Source organism: Durio zibethinus, chromosome 20, assembly GCF_047325235.1.
Source record: "Durio zibethinus cultivar Kanyao isolate XHJ-2024 chromosome 20, ASM4732523v1, whole genome shotgun sequence".
In the NCBI taxonomy this organism is placed as follows: domain Eukaryota; kingdom Viridiplantae; phylum Streptophyta; class Magnoliopsida; order Malvales; family Malvaceae; genus Durio; species Durio zibethinus.
Genome location: NC_143181.1, coordinates 8181034 through 8205650, shown reverse-complemented (window position 1 = coordinate 8205650; position 24617 = coordinate 8181034). Strand labels below are relative to the sequence as shown.

At 32.4% G+C, this 24617-nt stretch overlaps 3 protein-coding genes and 1 long non-coding RNA gene across 4 annotated transcripts; 3 read left to right on the top strand and 1 right to left on the bottom strand.

Annotated features, from left to right (window-relative positions):
- Positions 1 to 222: 222 nt before the first annotated feature.
- On the top strand, positions 223 to 5231 carry LOC111315733 (uncharacterized). Its single transcript, XM_022917690.2, has 3 exons — positions 223 to 417; positions 1122 to 1770; positions 4815 to 5231. Exons 2-3 carry the CDS (start codon positions 1217 to 1219, stop codon positions 4882 to 4884), a joined length of 624 nt encoding a protein of 207 aa, XP_022773425.1. The 5' UTR covers positions 223 to 417; positions 1122 to 1216; the 3' UTR covers positions 4885 to 5231.
- Positions 251 to 4877, bottom strand: LOC149513094 (uncharacterized). The gene is made up of 2 exons (XR_016330814.1): positions 4303 to 4877; positions 251 to 451 (listed from the first exon to the last, which is right to left on the bottom strand). It is a non-coding gene; the product is annotated as an uncharacterized LOC149513094 (long non-coding RNA).
- An 8903-nt stretch (positions 5232 to 14134) lies between the features above and the next one.
- On the top strand, positions 14135 to 16284 carry LOC111315017 (light-harvesting complex-like protein OHP2, chloroplastic). Its single transcript, XM_022916638.2, has 2 exons — positions 14135 to 14652; positions 15965 to 16284. The coding sequence occupies exons 1-2, from the start codon at positions 14228 to 14230 to the stop codon at positions 16077 to 16079; spliced, it is 540 nt and encodes a 179-aa protein (XP_022772373.1). The 5' UTR covers positions 14135 to 14227; the 3' UTR covers positions 16080 to 16284.
- Positions 16285 to 19474: 3190 nt separating this feature from the next.
- On the top strand, positions 19475 to 24348 carry LOC111315016 (putative serine/threonine-protein kinase At1g54610). Its single transcript, XM_022916637.2, has 7 exons — positions 19475 to 19988; positions 20491 to 20775; positions 20863 to 21180; positions 21343 to 21564; positions 22307 to 22392; positions 23423 to 23525; positions 23868 to 24348. Exons 1-7 carry the CDS (start codon positions 19581 to 19583, stop codon positions 24228 to 24230), a joined length of 1785 nt encoding a protein of 594 aa, XP_022772372.2. The 5' UTR covers positions 19475 to 19580; the 3' UTR covers positions 24231 to 24348.
- Positions 24349 to 24617: the final 269 nt, after the last annotated feature.

The window sequence follows — 24617 nt, the reverse complement described above, 5'->3', positions numbered from 1 at the left end:
CAAAGACATAAGCAAGCAAACGCAAGCAAGCGTTCCACTTTTATATAAATTACCTTCGCAACACATCTTACTCCCTTTTTTTTGTAATAATAAAAAGTTTTTGAAAAATACAAAATCCAAAAGAAAGAAGAGGGACCAATTACTAATCGCTATCATGCGCCATGGATGTCACTATCCCAATCCTTTACTTTAAATAATTCCAACCAGACGTATCCTCATTCTTTTCATTTTCCCCCCACTCTAATATTTCCTTTTTATTCTTCCTTTTATTTATAATTTCTCTGAAACAACTATCCTCTCCAACTTTACATTTCCTCGCCGATTAATTCGTACGTTTGCCACGGTCGAGGACGCCGCCGCCGCCGGTTTTGTTTCCTGGCTTTTTCCTACTCTCCAGATCCGTCTAATCGCCATCAGGTAAATTGTCACACGCCTTTTTTGATCTGATATCCTGTTTGTTTACCGAGAAAATAAAAGGAGAACAAGCCAAAAATAAAGTTTTCAATTTGAACTGTTCACTGTCAACTTTTCTCTGTTCCATTTTTTAATGCTTTCACTTCAATCAAACAGAAAGCATTGCTTTGAGCTGCTCCTTGGTACGTTAAAAAGTAAACAGATCTTAAATTAGTCTTAAATGAATTTATTATTTATTTAATTTTTATTATTGGCGTTGATGTTCTTAAAATTTTCTTTATGTTAATTCAGTAAGTAGCTCTCTCTATTGATTTTGTTTCTTCTTTTCTTTTTGAGTTTTAAAATTAAAAAAATTAATGTTATTGAAGTTTATTTATTTATTGTAATAAATTTATAGGTCTTAATTATGCGTGGTAATAAAATTTTTAATGAGGGCGTGACCATGTTGTTATTGAAGTTTATTTATTTATTTATTTTAATAAATTTATAGATCTTAATTATGCGTGGTAGTAAAATTTTTAATGAGGGCGTGACCATGTCCATAATTATTACAGTTTTTGGGGAACTCAATAGTTGTTATGTTTGCACTTGGGATTGCATTTCATTAGTTACTATAAATGGAATTTAAGAGCTTTCATTGACTGTTAAATTTGATTATTTGAGAAATTTGATAACTTCACTGACTTGTGAGATATGGGTGGATGAAGGAGTTGGGGGTAGTTTGGTTCGGTTTGTTGTGACTGGAGGGGCGTTGAAAAGAAAAAAAAAAGTGTTGTCTGGGTGCCCCAGATGAGAAGAACTGATGCTATTGACAGTAGAAGGAGGAGGGTTCTTCTCTTCTTCAGCTTCTGGGTATAGTAAGGGCTTGACCCTTCTTCTCTTGGGTCAGAAGCACGAGGACAAGCCCATGAGAGTTTCGCCGTGGAACCATTACCAGTTGGTGGACCAAGAATCTGATCCTGACCTCCAGCTGGCTTCCATCAAGAACCGGCTTTCCAGCGGGTGCGCCTCTTTCGTTTGCTTTGGTCGCACTTCCGCCGGGCTTGACAACCCATCACCTTTGAAAGTTGGCCCTGTTCAACAGCGGGATGTCTTGCCAGGGCCTCTTGTTTCAGATAAAACTAATGATCATGCAACTCAACTTGATGATGGCAATAGTAATTCAGGAAAGGTTGCCCTTAAAAGTAGTTTGAAGAAGCGATCAAATAGTACTCGAGTTCCTCTTGAGGTTGTTAATGACCGTGAGGCATCAGGGGGAAGGGATGTTGATATCCCTAGTCATGCAGAACGAAGAAAGGTGCGGTGGACAGATGCTTATGGTAGTGAGCTTGCTGAAATCAGGGAATTTGAGCCCAGGTACAAGGAACATCTGCTCTATATTAAAGTTGCATGAGCAATGCTCTACAATTTTCAAACGCATTTTGAGTTTTTCTATACGCTATAATGATATGCTGTTTGTGTCTTAGTTAATGTGCATCATGAGCTCAAGTAATATTATGTGTCCAGCAACGACCACTAAGTTGTCATACTTTCTTGTTTTTTCTAAAGCTAGTTATGTTAAGATTCTTTGGCACTATTGAGTAGAATCCTCTATAAATTTGTTGGACGCTCATGGCCCATAGGTTGGAAATATTCTGATTATTCAAATAATGCGTTTCCTTGCTTGGGAAAATACTAAAACTTTTCTGTAAGTTAAGCTGATTGTGTTGCAATTTGTGTTATAAAGCAAAACAGGTTGGTTCAGTTGTATTATGATACATTGTTTTCCTCAGTGAAAGGTAACCATAGGAAAAATTTGTGGTATTTACTTCTTAGAACTGTAAAAGCACATGTAGTAAACGTTGAAAACTTGAAATTGGATCTGAATGATGTTACAACATGACACATATATATGAACTGAAATTTTGTATCGCTACCAAACTTTGTGAAACCTTTGGCTGCTTTTTAAGGAAGCCTTGCTACTGGTTGCATGGTTATGATTCACGATTGCATGGTTCCTGGTTTATATGGTTGTTTATGGTTCAGAAACATACTTTCATTGCTAATTATTGGAGCTCCTTTGCTATGGTACCTTTTGCACAAACTTGGCATGTAGCTTATATATTTCTTTTGGATTTGAGAAGTATGTAATTTTCATATCAATTTCACTTGATCATCGCATGTCAACACGTCAAAAAGCAACTAAAGGGAAAGACAGCTGATTCTCTTATTTTTCATCTGTGCAAGGGGTGTTCGGTTGGTAGATATTAAACTTTAGTTACATTATAAGGCATTCTTCTGTGACACCTTAAAGCTGTTCAAGGTGTTGTGGTATACAAATGGTGGATCATTGCTTGCTTGTTATTAGAGTGATGGCTAAAATTTGTTCTGTGCATCATATATCTAAATTAAGGGAGCTATCATTTTGGGTAAGAACCAGATCTTAACAACATAATTGCATTGGCAATCTTGGTGCAAAACATGCCAATGTTCTTTGGAAGAACTTTTCCTCATGGATTGCACTTGTTTTTTTTCTTTTTAAACTTTTAATGACACGCACTAGTAAAATATTATTATGCTGTCTTTTTATGCATTTTTTGTCCCTTTGTATAACCTCACTTAACTCATAGGTTTTTTAATTATGACTTATTCACTAATAGGTTTATTTGTTAGAAGGGTTGAAAATTTAATCTCTAAGTTCTTTCTTCTCGTTTCTGGGGTATAAATTTTTATTTTCACTTAGCATTTATTTCAACCTAACATGATTCCCTTTTTTGGCCTTTCATACAACTGACCTTATAGTTATGGGATATAAGGCTTAGTCTGTTGTTATTGTTGTTGTTGTTGTTGTTATTGTTGTACTTAGCATTTATTTCATTGTGAAATTTACATAAATTATCATTTAACATAATTGGCTTTCTTTAGTCTCCCTTGCCAATATCAAGGGGTGAGTTTTTTCCCCTTACCTTTTTGTGTTGCATTGAAGATCATTCCTTGCTTTGTATGATACCTTGATTTTTGTAGCCTCACCTCTTTTCTCTCTTTCTTTAAAGGAAACAAGAAAGCTTTGATCATATTGATGAAGCCTATTTTGGTCAAGAAAAATGGATAGGATGGATAGGGGTGTAAATGAATCAAACATGAATGAACATTGCAGTGTTTGTGGTTTGTTCTTTTATTTTCACAATTCATGTTTGTTAAGAAATTTTTACACTATATTCAAGCTCGGTTCATTTAGATATTAGAATCTTCGAGCTTGGTTTGGGATCGGTTCATTTAAATAACGAATTCGTGAACATTAAATGAATATATTCATGAAATAAACAAACATAACTAATAACTAAGAAATTGGTCTTGCAAACCAATGACTTAGTCTCTCAAGAGCAAAGAGGACATGCCTACTTATAAATAGTTTCCTTCCCTACATTGGTTTTCCAAGCTATGTGGGATAGAAAGAATACAAACAAAAAGTTTCCTCCAGAACTTGTTTGTTGTTCATTTTAGGCAATTAAAAGTTATATTTATAATAATATTTTTTAAAACATTATAAATGATTTTTAATATATGGTAAGTGTATTTTTCAATGTATTAATATTAAATTGTGATTAAAATCATATTAAAAGATATTTAATCATAAAGTAGTCATCTTAGAAGGAATAAAAACAAAATATAAACATATATTTATTGAATTTGTACACAAACGTTAAACAAGCTTGTTCATGAACATAAACAAATGAAATAGACCTTTGTTCGTGTTCAATTCGTTTATTACATGAACATTAAAATGTCATTTAAGATTGTTTGTTAAGTTTAATAAACGAATAGAAATTGAATATGTTAACGAATAGTTCATTGAAAGCTTTGTTCATTTACATGCTAAAAATGGATGTAAAATTTACGAGTGCTTACCCTAACACATTTTCTGCTTGATGTTTGATCAAGTTCAATGAGATCCCATCTGCATAATTGAGCTGTTAAATATGTTTTGTTTTTTGGTGCTTATGATTTCCATAATAGTAATATCATCTGCTTAAATAGCATTTAGATAGATCACTATTTAGGTGTTATCCTCTGTCCTGTATTTTTTTTTCATGTATTGTGCCAAAAGATAGGGATTTTATTCTATGCCGTCAGTATGGACTGTCTTATCATTGACCCATCAGCTTTTCTTTGAGTTCCTTATTCCAAAAATGTTAAATATAATATAGATGGTATCCGTTTGTTGGTTTGCAGTAATTCCCTAGCCTGGCAATTTCTTTTCATATGGTGAAGATCCTATGCTTCTTGTTTTTTTTTTTTCTTTAATTTAACTGTTCATATATTCGCCTTGCTTGTTCAGTATTTATTCTCTTTTTTTTTTTGGTTTATTTTCAAATTACCTTGAATTTTGTTTCTGATATTGTACCTTGATGTAATGTCAGTGAAACAGGCGGATCAGATGATGAATTCGATAATGGAAGTGAAAGAACTTGTTCGTGTACAATTATGTAGTTTGGCCATTATTTGAAGTTCAATGATGATCAGGTAAATTGCTGCTAACAGATCTTAATCTTGTGATGGAAATGCTCAGTTGATTTGTGGGCAAAGAAGAAAAAGGTCTTTCTGATTATGCATGGAAATGGAATGCAACCAATAGAGAGGAGCTTTGTTTCTGGGCCACCTTAGTTGGACTGATCTTTTGTGCCTATATTTAATATATTTCATATTGAATTTGAGATTTCAATTTTTTCATCCTGGGCTTCACTTTGTTTTTTTTGTATGATTATTATAATTCTTGTTGCATGACTCTGTTGTCAATTAGTTCATGGCAATTAATGTGTTATATATTTTCAGCTCAATCATTTTTTGTAGTTAAAAAAAGGATTTTCATGCTGTGCTTGTTCCCTTTTCCTGGTTAGAAATATTGTACGTTCTGGCATTGTGATAGCAAAGTTTTGGTGAATGATCACCAAAAGCTTTTATTAACATGAATAACCTTGACAGTATGTTTTATGTTCTGTTGTTTCCTTTTCTTTTATGACGGGAATTTGGAAAGGGAAAAAAAATTCATAAGAAATTTTTATTATTTTATTTAAAAATGATAAGTGCATTCTTAGTTAAATTTATGATTAATAATTGTTCAAATTATTTATATGTTTTTAATGAATTGTAATTTAAAATTATTAAATTTCAGTCAATGTTTAATTAGAAATTCATTATTCGCTTTTGAATAAAATAATAAAAATTTTCATTAATTTTTAAGTAATGAGAATGGTGTTATTTTTTTTAATCTTTTTCACACAGAATCCTTGTTAATTCTGGAAAACTTAGTACGATATTCACCATTATGGTCTCTCATCTAAAACGAGATTTTCAGGGTAATAATTAAATTCTGACCATGCACTGATGCGATGTCCTCCCAAATTCGTCTTTGCTATTGCGTCTTACCTTTTCTAAGCTCGTACTTGCTACTGTGCCACACCTCGAGTGGGTCAAAATTTTTATTGAAAAAACAATTTAAGGATGTTGTTGATGCTAGATTTGATTTTGAACCTTTGATTAACTGGTTTAGATTATTTTGTTAATTCCAATCTCTAAATTATGAATTGTAAAATATAAATATAATTAAAGATATTAACAAGTAAGGTATGAAGAAAGTAGAATATTTTTATTTCTCATTTTTTATTTTTATATTATATTTATTTTTGTATTCATATCAATATTTTAAATTTAGTCTTGTATTCATTTTTATGGATATTTAATAGGTATAAATAATCTTCAAATCCATTGCTTTTGAAAAAATAAAAACTAAAATTTATTTTTTTGTTTTTTTTTTATCTTGTATATTTAGAAAACTTTTTATAAATATAAATTAATATATATTTTTTCAATAAAAATATATTAATTTTAATTAATATAAAATAATAATTTATAATATTTAATAAAAATTTATTTATTAAATATATAAAAATATATATATGTAAGATATGTGTATGAGTACGAGACAAATATTATATTAATAGTTCGTATTCCTTTATCTATTAAAAATTTAAAATCTTATCCATTTTCATCTCTATACCTATAATGTAATACTCATTTTCATTATCATTCGAAAAAAAGTTGAATTCTCTATTATATATGAATAAGATTGATATCCCTAAATGTAATAAATTTTTTTATAGTTGGATGAACTTTAATATTATTTTTTAGTTAAAAATAAAAAAACATGTGACAAAATAGTGAGATAAGTAGAGTTGGCAATGAGGCGGGGTAGGTCGGTTTTTGCTTCCCTCATCTTTGACTTGAACCCTCAATAGCTTTACTTGATACCTGACATGCACGTACTCGAAGGTTTTACTTGAAAAACTTGACATCGACCCGTTAAGCATATTGTTACCTCGATCTCGATCCGATTCGAGCTGAATTCAATTTATTATTAATTTAAATTTATTGAAAATTTAATAAATCATAGTCTAAATATATTACAAGCATTAACAAATTTAACTAAATCACTCACAAATTCAAACTTAGTACATACAATTTTTTTTGTCTAGTAAAATCTCACAAATTTTCAACATAAATAATGAAATTATAAAATACATAAAACTTAATAAATTAAAACCATAAATTTTCATCATAGATGATGAATTTATGAAATATATAAAACTCAGTAAACTAAATTTCAAATATCAAACAAGCATAAGTTAATAACTAAAATTTAAACATAGCACATGTTACAAGATAAACATCAAGAGCTTAAACCACCATAATAAGAAGTTAAATTGTTTAAACATCCTTTCATCCACCATGGTGAAAATCTTACAAGACCACAACAAATCATTTCATCATCTCTAAGCTCCATATCCCTATTCTCCTTTAACCACACTAGTCTTATAAAATAAAACAATAAGATGAATAAATAAATCTCATAAAATAATATATTTAAAAATAATAATATAAAAAATGAATTAGTTAAAAAAGATAATATTAATTACCAAACTAGTTATCTTTTCTTCAATCTCACTCACATCAACATTTTTGTAGAAAAACTTTTCTCTTAACGAAATTGACCCTACAAATGAAATAATAAAATATTAATAAATAATATATAACAACAAAATATAATAACTAACAATATGCTAAAATAAAAAATAAAATTGCATAATATGTATTATTATACCTTCTTCTTTAGCCTATAACCAATTTTGATAACATGTTAAAGCTTTTATAGTTGATGGATAAAGTCTATTACATTGCGCACTCAGCAATCTCCCTCCAGTATTAAAAGTAGACTCTAAAGCAATAGTAGAAATTGGTATGGCATAAATATCTCTAACAATAAGTTGTAAGGTCGAAAATTGAGGTCCAGTTAGTTTCACCAATTCAATATATCAAAATCTCATTTTTTGGTATGACTTCTTCATCCAAGTAACGATTTAACTTTGATTTCACTTTTGATTTCTTCTTTTTTTTTCTTGAAACAAAATTATCATAATCTCTCAAATTTTCCAATTCAGTAACACCAACACCATATAAGATGAAAAGCTTGAAATAGAAAGTCCTTCCTCCTTTTCCAAAGCTAATTTTTCCTTATACTCCTTAAACAAATCCTGACATATTTGCACAATCATTTCAATTTCAAATTCAACATTTTCTCCATAAATCTTTTCAAAGTAATACTCTAACAACTCTATTTTGTACCTTAGATCTAAAATTATGGCAACACCCATTATACTATGCACATCATTCCAATGTTTTTCAAATTTGTCTAACATGCTCACTGCCATACATGAAATAATTCTATTGGTATGCATAATCCATTCATTTAATGCCAATCTGATTTTGCAAATATTAGGAAAATAAATATTTGTAGTAGCATACTTTGTGCCATAAAACCCTTCAGTGATATCATAAAACAATTTCAACTTCTCACAAATCTCGGTTGCAATGATCTAATCATTTTCAATTGGTAAATATTTGTACAAAGGATCATCATGCAATTGCACACAATGAGAAAAAAAACATCTTTATAAAACAAAGCTATTCGAAGCATCAAGTAAGTAAAGTTTCATCGTGTTTTGACATCAACACATAACTTTTTTTAAAGTTGGAATGTGCAATTGACGTGCTGCCTCTTCAAATTTTTCTTACCTCTTTGGTGTAGCACCCCAAAAAAGGACATTATCACAAATTCTTTCAATTCCCATCTTCAATCACACTCAATCCATCTTTCACAATCAAATACAAGATGTGTGAACAACAATGCATGTGAAAAAAAGCCTCATTAAGCAAAAATGCATCACAACCAATTCTATCAATTAATAACTCAGTAACACCATCATTCACATTACAATTATCCAGTGTAATAGATGAAAGTTTCCTATCAATATTCCAATCTAAGAAATATTTCATGAAACTTGAAGCAATGATCTCTTTCATATGTAGAGTTGACATATATTCAAACCTAATTAAACAATCAATTATTTACTTTAATTTAATAATTAATTCAATAATAATTACTTAATAAAAAATAAACACTATTAAAATAAGACAATTTAATAAAATATACCTGATGATGTATTTTTTTAAGTTTCATTGATTATCGATATAATAAGCAGTAACAGTCATGTATCCTCTATTTTGGTGATCAACAGTTCATATATCAGTTGTAATGACAATTCTCCTTTCATTAGCTTCTAACTTGGATATTATTTTTACCTTTTTCTCTTTGAAAATCTTTAAAATATCACTTTTTATAGTATTTCGAGAAGGCATAGCAAACAAAGGTTGGAGACTGTAAGAATACTTTCTGAATTGCACATGATCAACCATTGATAAGGGATATTCGTGCATGATTATCATGTTGGCAAGCTCTCTTCTTATGACACTTTGATCAAAGGAAAAGTTTTTTAGTGTTACTTTTTCATTTACCTTCCTTTGATTACCTACAAGCACTTGTTGATGAATATCCATTTGAAATCACTTGCTACACCTCTTTGAATGCTTACGCAAATGACTTATCCCATTCTTAAAAGCACCATCAAGTTTTTTCTTACAATAATTACATATTGCTTTCCATTCATTATTGATCTTCTTTTTTTTTTTAAATGTTTTCATACTTTTAATTTTAGCTTACTTGAGTTATACCCACTATCATCAACTTCAGCACCCTTGTTAGTCACACTTAATGATGGCGTTGCATTTTCATCAGATGTTGGAATAGGAGTTTGTTGAATTGGTGATTGATGTGAGGTAGAAATATGAGGTGTTAAAGAACATGAATTATCTCTCAAATTAGACATTTTAACTTCATTTATAAAAAAAAAAAAATTAGAGTTATTATTCTTAATATTAACAAATAAAGCAACTGAATAAATTAATTGTATAAAACCAAAATAGAAAGGTTTGTTAACAAATAATTATACTGAAACAATTGAAAAGCAAACTAAAAATCTCATAAATTTGGTCGATGGTTTATGAAACTCAAAAGAAAAAGCTTCAAAAATATCTTCTCATGGGTTTACTGTGATTTGGCTACCACCACCAACAGAGTCTGTGTCATTGAAGGGTATATGCCAAAGGATTTGTATAATTTAAATTTCATGTACATATTAAAAGCTTGTAGTTTACATAACAAATCTTTCAGGGTCTACAATTTGGTGCTTGGACTAGGTCGTATAAGCTAAAACTTGTAAAGATGAACTTTCTACTACTCTTAACAAATCCTTCTCTTATTTTTATTTTTAATTATAATTGAGAATATTTATTTAGGAAAAAAGATGGGACTGTATTTTTTTTTATGTTTGCTTTAGTTTGCTCATCTACAATTGGTTACAACTATTAGATTTTGGACTTTTTCTTCTACATTTTATTGTTTATTTAAATTTAACCACTTGTTATTATAAAATGAGACTTCAATTACTCTTATTAGTGTAAAAGATAGCATGCAAATACCTATTGGACATCTAGAATTTTAAAAAGGCGATAATTATTTCTTTATCTAAAAATTTTCAGTGTTACATTCTTCTCAAATGACCTAAGGCAAACTATTGTGTGAATTTTCTTGATTTATTATATATGAAACTATTGATAAGTTGAAAAAACTTGTAAAAAGCCTCAATGAAGTCAGTTTGAGAGTTTTTGGTGATGTTTTATTGAATCACCGTTGTGCATACTTTCAAAATCAAAATAGTGTATGAAATATATTTGGTGGTCGCTGAAATTGGGATGACTAGGCAGTCGTTGGAGATGATCCTCATTTTCAAGTAATGTGTGTTCTATGGTTATGAAAGCTTGAGAAACATAGGCCACTGTTGAGGTGCAAGGATAGCATAGTTTAAATTCATCTGTTATCATACGACTCAGATATTGCATAAAAGTATAGGTTTTTTTTTTATGGAAAATGATATAATTACATATGTCATTGCATTTCAATTGTATTAGTATGCAACAGGGTATTAAGATACAAATCATAGATTTTGTTCCAAAAGGTTAGTTCTAAATGTGTAAGAAACTTATGCAGTTCACTTTAGGCCACTGAAATTTTAGGACATTAATAACCAGACTTTTGTGCTATTTTGTATTACATGGATTTTTTTTTCTAGTAGCAATATCAATAGCAAGACCAAGTTAGTAATTGTATCTATTTCCACTACAACTAATTTTGAGTTAGACTAATAGCAATGCTACTGGTGTTAGTTTTGTAAAATGAATAAATTTAGTTACTGATTTACCATCTTGGTTTACATTTATGTCTACTAAGGTAGATTTGTTGAAATTTGATTCTGACATCCATTCGCACATCCAAATTATCTAGATGAAATGAAGTTTAAATGTTGTATAATGTTGCATATATGCATAATGAAATATTTATATAGCAGGAAGGATCAACCAAAACAAATGACTATTTGTAAGTTGATTTGGATTGCTTTTGCATTTTTTTAGCAACTATCAGTTGAACTATGAATATTATCATACCTGATTGTTCATATAATTTTTAGATGTTGGCAATAGGATGATTAGATAATCGAACTAAAAACACCTTGCAGATGTAGTTTAAGATATTTGATTATTTTCAATTGTTTAATCTAGTGTAAAATATAATTGATCGCTCGATATGTTAGATTTTATTAGGAACCATCCTCATTCTTTTTCTGTTGCAGTTATATTTCAATCACTATTTCCTTGGTTTTTTTTATAGAGGTTCTCCATGAAATGTCCCATATTTTTTACTGTAACTATTTTAACTTTTTTTTTTTTATTTTTGAACTTTTTGACAATTGGATTGGTGGTATCTTTTATTCCAAAGAAGCTAACCTATATATAGCTTTAATGGTCTGAAATTATTGAACGAGTTATCTTGTGTTTCTTTTAAGCATATTTTTAACCTCATTATGTTCTTATCAGCTTTGTTTGTTTGTTTCTACATGATGTGAGAGATTTACTTCTTGTGAATTTCTCCAGAATACATACTTCAACTGCAGTAGTTTGTTTATGTAAAATTTTTCTGGCATTTTGTGACATGTAGAAATGAAATTAGTTATGATAGATGGAGGTTGAATTTTGTTAGAGGATTTTGGGGTGGTTATGTTAAGGACTACTTGGATGCAAATGAACCTTACTTTGCTATGGGTGAGTATTAGGATTCTCTTAGCTACACCTATAGTGAAAAATTTTAATAGCAGGTTGTTGACCTTTAGGTTGTTGACTTAGCATGCACTATAAAAGAAAAAGGCATAGTTATTTCCATATAGCTTCCATTAATTCAACTTAAAAGCCATATAATTCATGCAAATTGATCATTTGTAGGAATATCTTATCAGCCAATCTAAACCTATAAAGGAAACTCATGCTTAACCATTCAAATGTACTATACATATATAACATCAACAAGCAAACACTCATTTATAAGTTTCAGAAGCTAAGCTAACATTTATACAGGAAAGAAGTACAAGTAATAGTTGAATTTAGACTATTACCTTTCCATGTTTGCAATAGATCAAAATAAGATGATTTTTTACATTTGTAAACAAACAATAAAAATATCTTAGAAATCCATAAAGCTAGGACGTACTAGTAAGGAAAAAAATGAAACTAAATAAGTCAATTCCATGGTTTTTGAATTCAATACCAATTAAGATATTAGATTGTTTAAAAAATTTATATGCCTCTTCGGGTCAGAAGATTAGTATGGCCAATTCTCGTATTTTTTATTCAAAGAATCTTTTTCAAGCTGTAACCCAAGATATCAACAAAAAGAGTCATTTTTCACTTACCCAAAATTTTAGCAATTATTTTAGGGTTTTTTTGTTGCATACACAGGTTACAAAGAACGATAATAAAAAAATAATATAAGCCAAAAAATAACCCGAATTAGCTCAAATTAAAAAAAAAAAATTTTTCCAACTATTAAAAAAAATAAAAAAAGGAAAAACGTACATGATGGTTCAAATGAGGAAAACTAGAACTAGATCTGCAGATGCCTTGAAAGCTTGACTTTCTTCTTTCTAAATTGAAATTTGGATGCTTTCTTTGCTAAAATAGATGAAGGGAATGGTGGAAGAAATGAAGTAGAGAAAAAAATGAGGTGGAGGATATGGTTGTGTGAAGAGATCGGGCATGAGGCAAAATTGTAGAAAGAAATGAGAAACCTTAAAACAAAAATTACATATATATATATATATATCAAAGGTATTTTTGTAAATATCTCAGGTCGAGTTGGGTCGAGTTTCATATAAACCTAACCCCGACCTAAAATTGTCTTTCAAAAAAATAAACTAACCCGACCTGACCCAAAATCCATTTAAAAAAAAAATCGACCCTAGATGTTCGAGTCGGGTCAAGACCCGACGGTTTCAAGTTGATTTACCGTCCTTAGAGACAAGGTAAGAATTGAAATGATTTCCATTAACTCGATATTAGACTTAGCAATTTTAGATACGATATGATAATAAAATATGAAAATGACACTTAATAAATTGTATATGTATTTTTTATAATTATATTTTATATTTTAATCATTATTGATATATTTAAGAAATGACGTTACATGAGTCATGTTTTGTGTTTTGTTTGTGTTATACGTTTAAAATATGACAAATTAACTAATCATATTTTAATCGTGTTATCGTGTCAACATATATAAATGATAAGTTTATAACAAGTATATAATCATGTTTTAATATTTTATTATAATATCATTTTGATTTAGTATTAAATTTTTTATTAGATATTTTAGTATTAATCGTATTAATAATGTATAATCATGTTAATAGTATCATATTATATTATTTATTCTTAAAATTAAAATATATTAATTATATCATATTACATATAATATATATAATAAATATATCATATTAATATTTTGATTATTATGTCATTTAAATATTCATATTTTATTTTTATCAAAATTTTTCTTATCTTGTTTGAAATAATATCTAATATGAAACATAATAAAATAATACAAATTATCATATCCATAACATTATATATATATATATATATATATATTCACCCACACATGCAAGACTCACCTCGTTAGTCCTCTGTTCATTTCACTTTACAGCCGTCAAATGTGGAAATTACAAAAAAAAAAAGTATCTCAATCGCTCAGAAAGCGCGTGAGCTCGTGAATGGTAGGGATGACATATGTTTCTCACACGCGTAAGAACCCAGTGGCTCCAATCCGCCAACCAACCGTCGAGAGTAACTCTATTTTTGAGCCATCTGTCTGTTGAAACTTGTCCAACCCTTATCCACTCACCTCAAATCTCTAAACACAATCTTAAACTTGTAAGAACATTTAAAAAAAAAAAAAACCTGGAATTTAGGAACAAAGGGAGAGAGAAAAATAATGTCTATGGCATTCTCAATCCCATGTTTCAAAATACGAAACCTGTCATCCCCATGTTCCTCTTCTTCATCATCGTTATCATCATCTATAGCAGCCAAGTCTTATATTGTGACGATAAGGTGTTCTCAAACTGAAGGTCCTTTGAGAAGACCTGTTGCACCTTCTCCACCACCTCCTTTGAAGCCAGTTCCTCCTTCTCCTTCTCCATCACCATCACCGGCTCCTTCATCTTTGCCTCTGTCGCCGCCGCTGCCTCCGAAGTCGGCTTCTGTGGCAGCTGTGGGAGACCAGAATGTGATCACTTTGGAGTTTCAGAGGCAAAAGGCAAAGGAGCTGCAAGACTACTTTAAACAGAAGAAGCTTGAGGAATCAAATCAAGGGCCTTTCTTTGGGTTCCTTGGGAAGAATGAGATTGCTAATGGAAGGTAAACAGAATATGCCTTATTTTATTTTGGTTATATTGGTTGGGTTATGGTGTTTCCAGGAATCGTGTTAAATGAATTAAGAATTGAGTGAACAATTACATTGATGGATATAATGCTCATTTATGAAAGTTTTTGACAATAAGACTGTTAAGGACTCCAAGGTAGAGTCAATTCCTCTTTCTGTGTTCCTGGTGAGGACTTGTAATCGGGACGTCATTCATATTCTTTTTACAAAATTTTAAGAACTGCCCAATTTGCATGAAGCCCTTGAACTTAGACTGGTATAAGTAACCAGACTAAGCTCCCAAACTATTTGGAAGAATTATAAGGAACCTCTGATAAACGAGACTTTTTTTTTAATAAAATAAGGAATGGGGTTATAATGTTGAGATTTGAATCTCGGACCTTCTGAATGCCACCAGTGGCTGATTCAAATGGGGAAATAGAATGTCCATTGGACACTCCAAAGATTGGAAAACAAGAAAATTTGAAGGATCTAGACTTCCTTTCTGTGGATAAAATTGGTAAATCCAGTAATTTTTTATTTACATTGCAAGTGAACAACTGAAAAATCTTGGACTTTGCAACCAGATGCCACCTCTTAAGGGTAAATTCATGAATTAACTGAGCTAAATTCCGATTCAATCGAGAGTGTTTTTTAATTCCTTTTCCAAATAATTTTGCTCAAGCAAAAAAAACATTATCTAAGTACATGCATAACTATAGCAGAATAGCAATAGCTTATGAGCACTTTGCATGATGTTGAGAGAATATTTCATACAAGTGTCCCTGGGTATGCACACCATAATGATTCGGAAGAGGATGCACATCTCCTTACATCATACTTTTGACCTAAATCTATACCAAAGGAATACGGTATGTAGTAAGCTCAATTTGTGCTACTCCCTCCTTGAATGAATACGTCTTACCTGCATTTCTTTCATAGATGAATTCATCAATTCCTGGAATGGTTTTCAATAAAACTTTAGTTCTTTTTTGTTTCCTGGACATTGACATTGTTTAACATGATGTCAATTGATACCATGAAATAGCTTCCGCACAAGGTATATATAGAAGCACACAGACACATATACAAACTTTAAAACTTGAAGGCCTCTTTCTTTTGACTTGGTTAAGCATAATACATTGTTTACATTTTTGACCGTTTCATTAAGATTGCAGTTCTGTTGTTAGTGTCCTATTACATTTAATTTGTAAAAATCCTTAGCCTGGCTACTGGGTTTTGTGTACATGAATAATCATGCTAATACATGCCATATGATGAGTGATTTTGGGGACGTTGGTGTTGTAGATGGGCGATGTTTGGTTTTGCTGTTGGGATGCTAACCGAGTATGCAACAGGCTCAAACTTTGTTGACCAAGTAAAGATCATGCTCTCCAATTTTGGGATAATAGACTTGGATTGACTCTTTTCCTTGTACCTCTATGCTATTAATACTTTTTCATTTCTGAAGTTATATCCAATGTTTGTTTGCAACTTCTTGAGCAAGTTGTTTACTATTCTTGTTGCTTGATCAATCAATTGTAACAAGCTGTATACGAATAGTTTGCTTGGTTTTCTAGTTTACACAGTTCATTTTGATAATTTATGTAGACCAGGTGTTTTTTCTGTATATATTAGCTAGCATGCATTGCTTGCTTGTAATTTTATCGATAAATGTGAGTCGAATGAGCACATTTCATCCTTTTCAAACTAGTTTCAACCAGTTAGTGGTAAGACAATTCGTTTATGTAGTTTCAACAGTTTCACTTCAGTATGCAAAGTTTATGAACAGCTTTCATGTTAATTTTTAAGGCTATGAGCAGCTGTTTCAAGCCCATAGGTCAAAGAAAGTTTCAAACACTATTAGTAGAAAAAACTGCAGCTGTTTTAGATTCAAATTAAATTCTGCAGCTGTTTTAGATTCAAATTAAATTCTATGGTAAAAAAATTGTATCAGATGGCTAGCTATGTCAACATCAAAGTATAGCAGTACAATGCTACAGCTGCAACAGTTTATCATCCTTCACGTTCATTTCCATATGGCATATGCAAGAGTAATCAAAAACAGCACAGAGATGACCTGCAGTGCCTTCAGCTGTTAAAACATCCTTACTTCGAGTCCATCCAGTCGACCCTCAACCCTTGCTATTCGTGCCTCTAACATTGCGATTCTGGTCTCCCATGAATGCGACCCAGTTACTACAGTGTTTGTGCCATTTGGGGTGCTTCGTGCATGATCTTCGGTTGAAGGTGAATCATCGTCCCACGCATCTTAACTAATTGAACTTGCTGCAGTAAGAAGCAAAATTTCACACGGTTGTATAACTATTTCAAAGTTCACCAAACTTCTTCATTAACTCAATATTCCACAGTTCGGGTTGTGGAATGTAGGAGATTAAAGATAAAGACTAGGGTTGAATCCTCATCTATCAAATAACCTAGCCCCAGTTTTAGGACCTCGGGTTACTGTCACTTAGAACCCTCTTTCCTAGCACTGATTGAATTCACAATGCAAATTCAGACATGGATCCCTCCAATTTCAGTCACAAATAATTCTATTGAGACACCTTATTTCAGGAAAAAAAAAACGTATGGCTAAACATGATTGTAGTAGGAAAAACTTGACTCGTTATCTAATATGACATAAAATATGACTAATCAATCGTTACCATATTGTGCCACGTGATGCTCTTTTTCAATTTAATTTCATAGTTATTATAAATGACATTTATAACTTGGTGACTTTGACTTGTTGCATTGTTGTGAACTTGCTATAACTTAATTACATCTCATGATCTCAACCTAAGCATACATACATTTATACAATTATACTTACATAGAGACATTAACAGTATCACACGCATCATTCTCGTTACAAATTAGTTTTGACAACTGAGGAATAGTAATAGAAATAACTTTGCTATGCTGGCATATAATTCCCAAAAGATCATCTAGAATAACAGGCCGGGTTATGAGTACAGGGTTTTGTCACTGATAATGGCTTCTTCAACTGGTTCCAAGGAAATGAATTTAACTATTGTAACCTCATAAAGTTCGAGCTCTAGCATCTATCTCTAATGGCACCTAAAATGGTATGAAACACAAGGAATGTAATTTCAACATATTTTCGGCTGGTATCACTTGCATTTCCATGATACCTTACCCTCCGAATATATTAGGTCATAATAAGAATGCTGTTATAGATTTACTAAGGGTCCCCTTGGTTGCATTGTGGAGGGACTCTCACCGCATAGTAGCAGCATTTTATAACTGGACCTTTAAGGGTCTAGTGAATAAAATGACATGCACCGTGCAGTGGGAGTCCTCCCACAACCCATCCGAATGAATTCTAAAGCTTCGCAACAGTACATCACCTAAACAGCAAGCCTAGCACACCTGAATACCGCTACTCCACAATGATACCATACTCAAAATTCCAGAACGAAATCAAGGTGCATTTAACAAAATCAGCTGTCTTTTAAATCTGTTTAAAACATAACAATCAATGAGGTTTTGAATACATGGCTATCTATTTCACCATAGTTACAATTGATACCAGCCGAAAACACCCCTGGCTCCTGTATGTTTAATAACGATTGCATCAAAGACAAATGGGCACAACATAAATTATATGAAAATTAAGGTAGCTTCTAGCCCTAATATGAAGTAAAATTTTCAAATTTGAGCCATTCAGTTAGCCAAAAATGAAAGAAGAAAAGAAAAAGATCATCACTAAAAACTGTTTCACTTAGTAGTAAAATGGATAATATGCAACAAGAGACAATGCCTCGAACCAACAAGACCTACTATTCTCAACAACATCAGAGAAGACAAAAGCTTAGCTTTTTGCTCTCTGCTGCAATTGTCTCAGTCAAGCCAATAAAGAACCTAACTTAATAAACTTGGACCCAAATGATTCTTTCCCTTGTTTGGTGCAGCAAGAAAAAAAAAAAGAAGAGCTTTAATCAGGAAACCAATATATGATATCCAAAAATTATTAATCAAGCAGCCAAATCCAAGTGCTCAATTTTTGGCCAAAACAAAAGAAAGTGCTTAAAATGAAAAGAGAGGGAAAAAGACACACCTGAAAGAAAGAGAACTTGTTCTTGTCCTAGAAGCCAAGGCCTGAATCTCTCAACCAAAGTTTTAAGGCCAAGAATACAAGCTTCTACAACCAGAGGAAGAGAGAAAGACAAGGCACAGAGCATAAATTTCTTTGTTGGCTTGGATTGGACATTAAAAGACAAGCTCATTGTAAAAGCAGGCAGCCGCAGTCTAGCAGGTGAGGAAGCAGGAGCCTCCCTTCCCAAACAGCTGTCAATAGACAAGTCAGCCAGATCAGTTAGCTGACACCTTTTCTGTGGGCCAGGATCATGACATGGTAAAATCCTATTGGATAGATTTTCTAGATTCCATGGACCGGCTCTTCTAAGTTCAAATTGTCACCTGTCCTTGCTGCTTCTAAAGTGGCAAAGTGCCACACATTCCAATTTTAATTCTTCAGTTTATCCATGTAGTTAGTATAGGATATTGCCCTTTCAAGTTTCAACTATTGGTCTCCCGCCAGCAACAGTTAAGACAAACACAATTCAATGAATGGGGTTTCAAGTTTCGCTTTTTTCTGTCTCAATGAGCGGAGAAAGCAAGACAAAAAAGAAGCCTAAAAGAAATAAACCAACAACAAAAAAAAAAAAAAAAAGAAGAGATCCTTTCTATTTCACTCATACAGCAAAATTCCAAGAACGCCGGCTTAGGACGGCCATTTTTGTCACTTTTTCTTCCATCTCTTTTTCTTTGTTCATTAAACTCTTCCAAGTGTCTCCCTTTCTCTTCTTCTTCATGGTCCTTTCTCTACTTTGTTACTCATTGTTAGACCATCGAGAAGAATAAGCCTTTTTGATAACTGAAAGTCCGAAACAAAGAAATGGGGTGTGTTCATGGCAAGAATTCAATGAACTCACCACCTAGAGGCTTAGAGAAGCTAAAAATGGAAAATGGGTATATGGGAAAAGAAAGATTTGTGGGTCATAGAAGGTCAACTGGTCAGAGGTATTCTGAGCCAGGTCGGTTTTCTAAGCCTGAACCACCAAAGAAGCTTAATGGATTTGGTAGTGCTGATGGTGTTGTTGCCGCTGTTGCTGGTGGCAAAGAAGGGAACTTCAATGGTAAAGAAAAAATGAGAAGCAATGAAGCTGTTGAAAAGAGAAATTTTTTTGTTGTTGGAGATGAGATGGTTGATGGATGGCCAAAATGGCTCATTGATAATATCCCAAAAGAGGTTTTAGCTGGTTTGGTTCCAAAAAGTGCCGAGTTGTATGATAAGATTGATAAGGTAATTACTAAACTTTGATGTTAATTCTAATTTATATGCTAAGAATGGCTGGGCGACTATCAAATAACTGTGTTTAGTATGCATTGAAGAGGTAAATAGAATTTGGATTTAATAACTTGTGTACAACTCGAAAACATATGCTATCGTTTTCTTTAAAATGAAATTCCTTGAAAGAGATTGTTTGGCTGCCAAGGAAGTGTGGAAAGAAAAAAAAAATCACTAAAATCTTTGATGCTATCCTTCCCTGCTCCTAGCTTGGAGAGAATGTTCAATAATCTCAACTTGAAAAGACCGAGTTGTTGTTTGTATTAAGATCATCTGAGTTGCATTCATTATACTTTGATCCAAGTAACAAGAAGAAACTATTAAAAAAGTTGATGTCATTATTGCCCTTAATTCTATGAGCAACTGATGCAAGTAAAACTGAAAATATTTTGAATTTCTATGGTAACTGGTAAGAAAAGCAAATGATGTGAATTTTCTTTATGCTGTTTGGTTATAGATAGGCCAGGGTACCTACAGCAATGTATATAAAGCTCGAGATAGGGAGACTGGAAAGATTGTTGCCTTGAAAAAGGTCCGTTTTGACACATCAGAACCTGAGAGTGTGAAATTTATGGCACGAGAGATAATGATATTACAGAAGTTGGATCATCCCAATATAGTGAAGCTTGAGGGATTGGCCACATCAAGAATGCAATATAGTCTTTATCTAGTTTTTGACTTTATGCATTCTGATCTGGCAAGAATTATAACGCGTCCTGAGGGCAGGCTTACAGAACCACAGGTTAGATTTGCCTCTTTTACTCTTTCAGAGATTTCAAAAATTGGAGACACTAGTTTTATCAGTTGCTAATTTGAATTGTTGATGCAGATAAAATATTACATGCATCAACTGCTTTCAGGTCTGCAGCATTGCCATGAGAGGGGAATTTTACATCGGGATATTAAAGGATCGAATTTACTAATTGATAAAAATGGGATTTTAAAGATTGCTGATTTTGGACTTGCGAATTTTTTTTCTCCTAACCGCAAATACCCTCTCACAAACCGAGTTGTGACACTTTGGTATAGAGCCCCTGAGCTGCTGTTAGGTTCGACAGACTATGGAGTTGGAATTGATCTTTGGAGTGCTGGATGCCTCTTGGCAGAGATGTTTGCAGGGGGGCCAATCATGCCGGGTAGAACAGAGGTAAAACAGTCTAATATTCTTGAGTAATTTGTATGTTTCTGTCATAATTATTCCTCCTTTAGAAATTCTTTTTTGTGTGTTGAGGGAGGGTAAAGGGGGGGGGGGGGGGGGTTGATGTTACTATTACTAGTTTCCCAGATTAAGAATTTTTTGTGCGTCCAGGTTGAGCAACTTCACAAGATTTTCAAGTTGTGTGGCACTCCATCGGAGGGATATTGGAAAAAGTTGAGGCTGTCTACAGCTTTCCGACCTCCCCAATCAGACAAACCTAGTCTAATTGATGCTTTCAGGAACTTCCCCCAGTCTTCCTTAGGTCTTTTGAGCACTCTTCTTGCTTTAGATCCTGCATATCGTGGCACTGCTTCTTCAGCCCTTAAAAATGAAGTAAGTATGAAGTGGAGGCTTATTTAGTGCCATTCTATTTTTCTTTCTATGCAGTGAAGAAGAAGAAGAAGGAAGCCATTTTCAGTTGAATCTTTATTTTTCCAGATGTATATTATGCTTTGTTATTTTCAATCAGAAATTCTTTAGCTGGTGTGGAGTGATTAAGAATACTTTTCTAGTCAGTCTTCAAAATGCTGAAGTTTTTAATTTTATGTTAGAAAATAATGATATTATTTTTTCTGCATCTTTTATATGATACAATTGCCATTCAAAAACTTGTAGAGATTGTTATTGATCATAGTTAACCCATCTTTAACAATTGCGTTCAACACATTCTGATGTGTTAAAGGAGACAATGATGCTTCCACTAACTCTGTGCTTTAGCCTTACTGAGTGCGTATCTTTAACCAGCAAATGTAGCGCAGCAATGTCAAATTCACACAGAGGTCTCTGCATTTGTCAAAGAAAGAAACTTTCACCATTCTTCCCCTCTGACAGTTGATTTCTCTTACACTAGTTGTGAGGCATTGCCCTTACATTATGTCATTTCTAATTAATTCTGCCATATTATTTTATAATTTTATCGGTTGGGAGTTGTACTTGCACCATATATGTGATGACCCTAAAAGGTCCTATTCCTATAGTATGATTGTAATGTAGTTCTTGAGCTTATCTTGCAATTATAAGATTACATGCAAACCTTATTCTGAATCTTGAGCTAAGAAATACTTTCTCTTTGCAGTTTTTTTACACAAGTCCATTAGCGTGTGACCTTTCAGGTCTTCCTCTTGTTTATAACAAGGATGATGAAGCTAATCAACCTAGACAGTAAGTTATATTTTCCCAGATTAATTATGAATTCATTTTATACCAATTTTGTGTTTCTGCCTTAAGAAAATTGACAATGAATGTGCTAAGTTGCAACCAGAATGTGAATCTTTTTGCATCAATTTATTCATGATTCTATGGTATTCTACACTGATGTAAATTTAAGAGTCCTGCAAGGGTCAGACTTTGTATTAGACTGTTGGTCTATAAATTTAGTAATTCAGTGAGAACTGGATTAAAAGTCTAGCAATACAGGTTTCATGACTTTTCTATGAAAGGATATGAATGAAGAATCTTAAAATAATGATGTTTCTTTCTGCATAATCATGTTACATTTGATCCTCTGAATTCAAGGCTTTGCCTATAAAAAAAGAAGTTAGGAGATCGGAAGGGGAGCAGGGTGAGATGGTTTGGTAAGTTTTGTAGCTTTCTGAAGAACCTATGAAACGTTTTTAGTTCTATTATTTTAGCAGATGATTTTCCAAATTCAAGAGTGTTTTCGTGGCCTTGACAGTGGTTTTTTATACTAAATTACAGATGCCTGTATGCAAATCTTCCCTAAGATTTCTTTCTGTTTCTTTCTTTTCATAATGTAATCAAGATTCCATCTTTTGTAAGCTTGAAGGCACACAAGAAGCAGTGAAGAAACACACTTAATGTTCATCCTTGACATATATTACCAAGAAATTATAGGTAAATGAGATGATGAATATGAAATTTGAGTTATCCAAAAAAGAAGAAAAAAAAAAGAAAAAAAAGAAAGAATATGAAATTTGATTTTGTTACAGCAATCATATAATATTAGGCCAGTAATGCAGCACAAAAGTTTCTGGCCACGATTTGTTCGGGATTATCACATCCTGACATGGGATGCATATGATGTGGCAAACGCCTTTTTCATTTCGTAATAGCAATTAGTAATGTTTGTAGTATTCAATCTTAATGTAACTGTCGTAACATTTTGTGTTCCAGATAGGTTGCAGACAATGTCTAGAGATCTGTTGACTAATTACTTTTCCTATTTTTATAGGCACAGAAATTCAAAAATGAAAAGACGATCTCAAACGCTTGGAGCACACAGGAAACAAGATGAGGTGGCTGAACAAAAGGAAGAAGCCATGTTTCATAGGGAGGTAAGGAATTTTCCGGAGGAATTTTGAGCAAAAAAGATCAGCATACTCCCCTTTTTTTTGTAATCCTCAAACTGACAAAATAGACGGAGAAAAAGCAAAGAGATGCACTAATGACTCCTTCCTGAGTTGCACTCCAAATCTGTCAATATTTAATTATTTATGATGATGGAGTGCAAATACATATATTATTGGTTTCTATTTCAATCAAGCAAGAAAACAAGCACATTAAATAGAATTTACTTAACTTCCTATTTTAATGTTGGTACTAGTTCTTGTCTAGCAATGTTAATATGAAATTTTATTGATTTAAGCTTAATGGTACGTCAACCTGTCTTACTTCAGGGCACTAAGAAGTCTACTGAGTCAAAAATGCAAGTTGAAGAACCTGGTAGCAGTACGATGGCCACGAGCACCTCATCAGGTTCAAAGCCCACCCAGGTGGAGAGCCCTCCTCTTTTGCTTTCTCTTGTTGCTTCTTCTGGCCAAAAGACATCCCCAAGCACCCATGTTCATTCTAGTGCTAGTAGGAACATTACAAACCGCCCTCCATTACCCGGTTCCCAAACACGAGCCCCAAACTATCAGAAGGACAAAGGTAACATGTACAGATTGAATCAAGTTGGTAGGTCTGCATCCACAAGGGAATTCAGAACTTTGAACCAAAGGAAGCATTTAGAATACGCCATTGATGATTATGCCATGTAAAATGACCAAGTGGTGTTGAGATTTTGCGATTCTGAGTAATATACATTTCCTTCTAAAGGTTTTAATTGATTTTTCTCCCTAAACTGATCTTCAAGTAATTAAATATAACCATTATGAATATTTTGCTGTCATAGTTGATTAGTAGGTGCCATATATCCTGAGGATTGACTTGTTTTAGCCTGCTAACCGAAGTTCAGGATATCTGGTTATGGCAACGTTGATGTGTCCCTAATATCATCTGACAAGGTTTGCGGCTATCAGGTGATAAACTTTAGTTATTCAAATTTTATTTTTCTCTGGTAAAAAGGAGGGCATGATATATGGGGATATCATTGAGTTTAGGAAAACTATGCCGAAGCATTCCCTACTTGCTATGTTCTGCTTCTG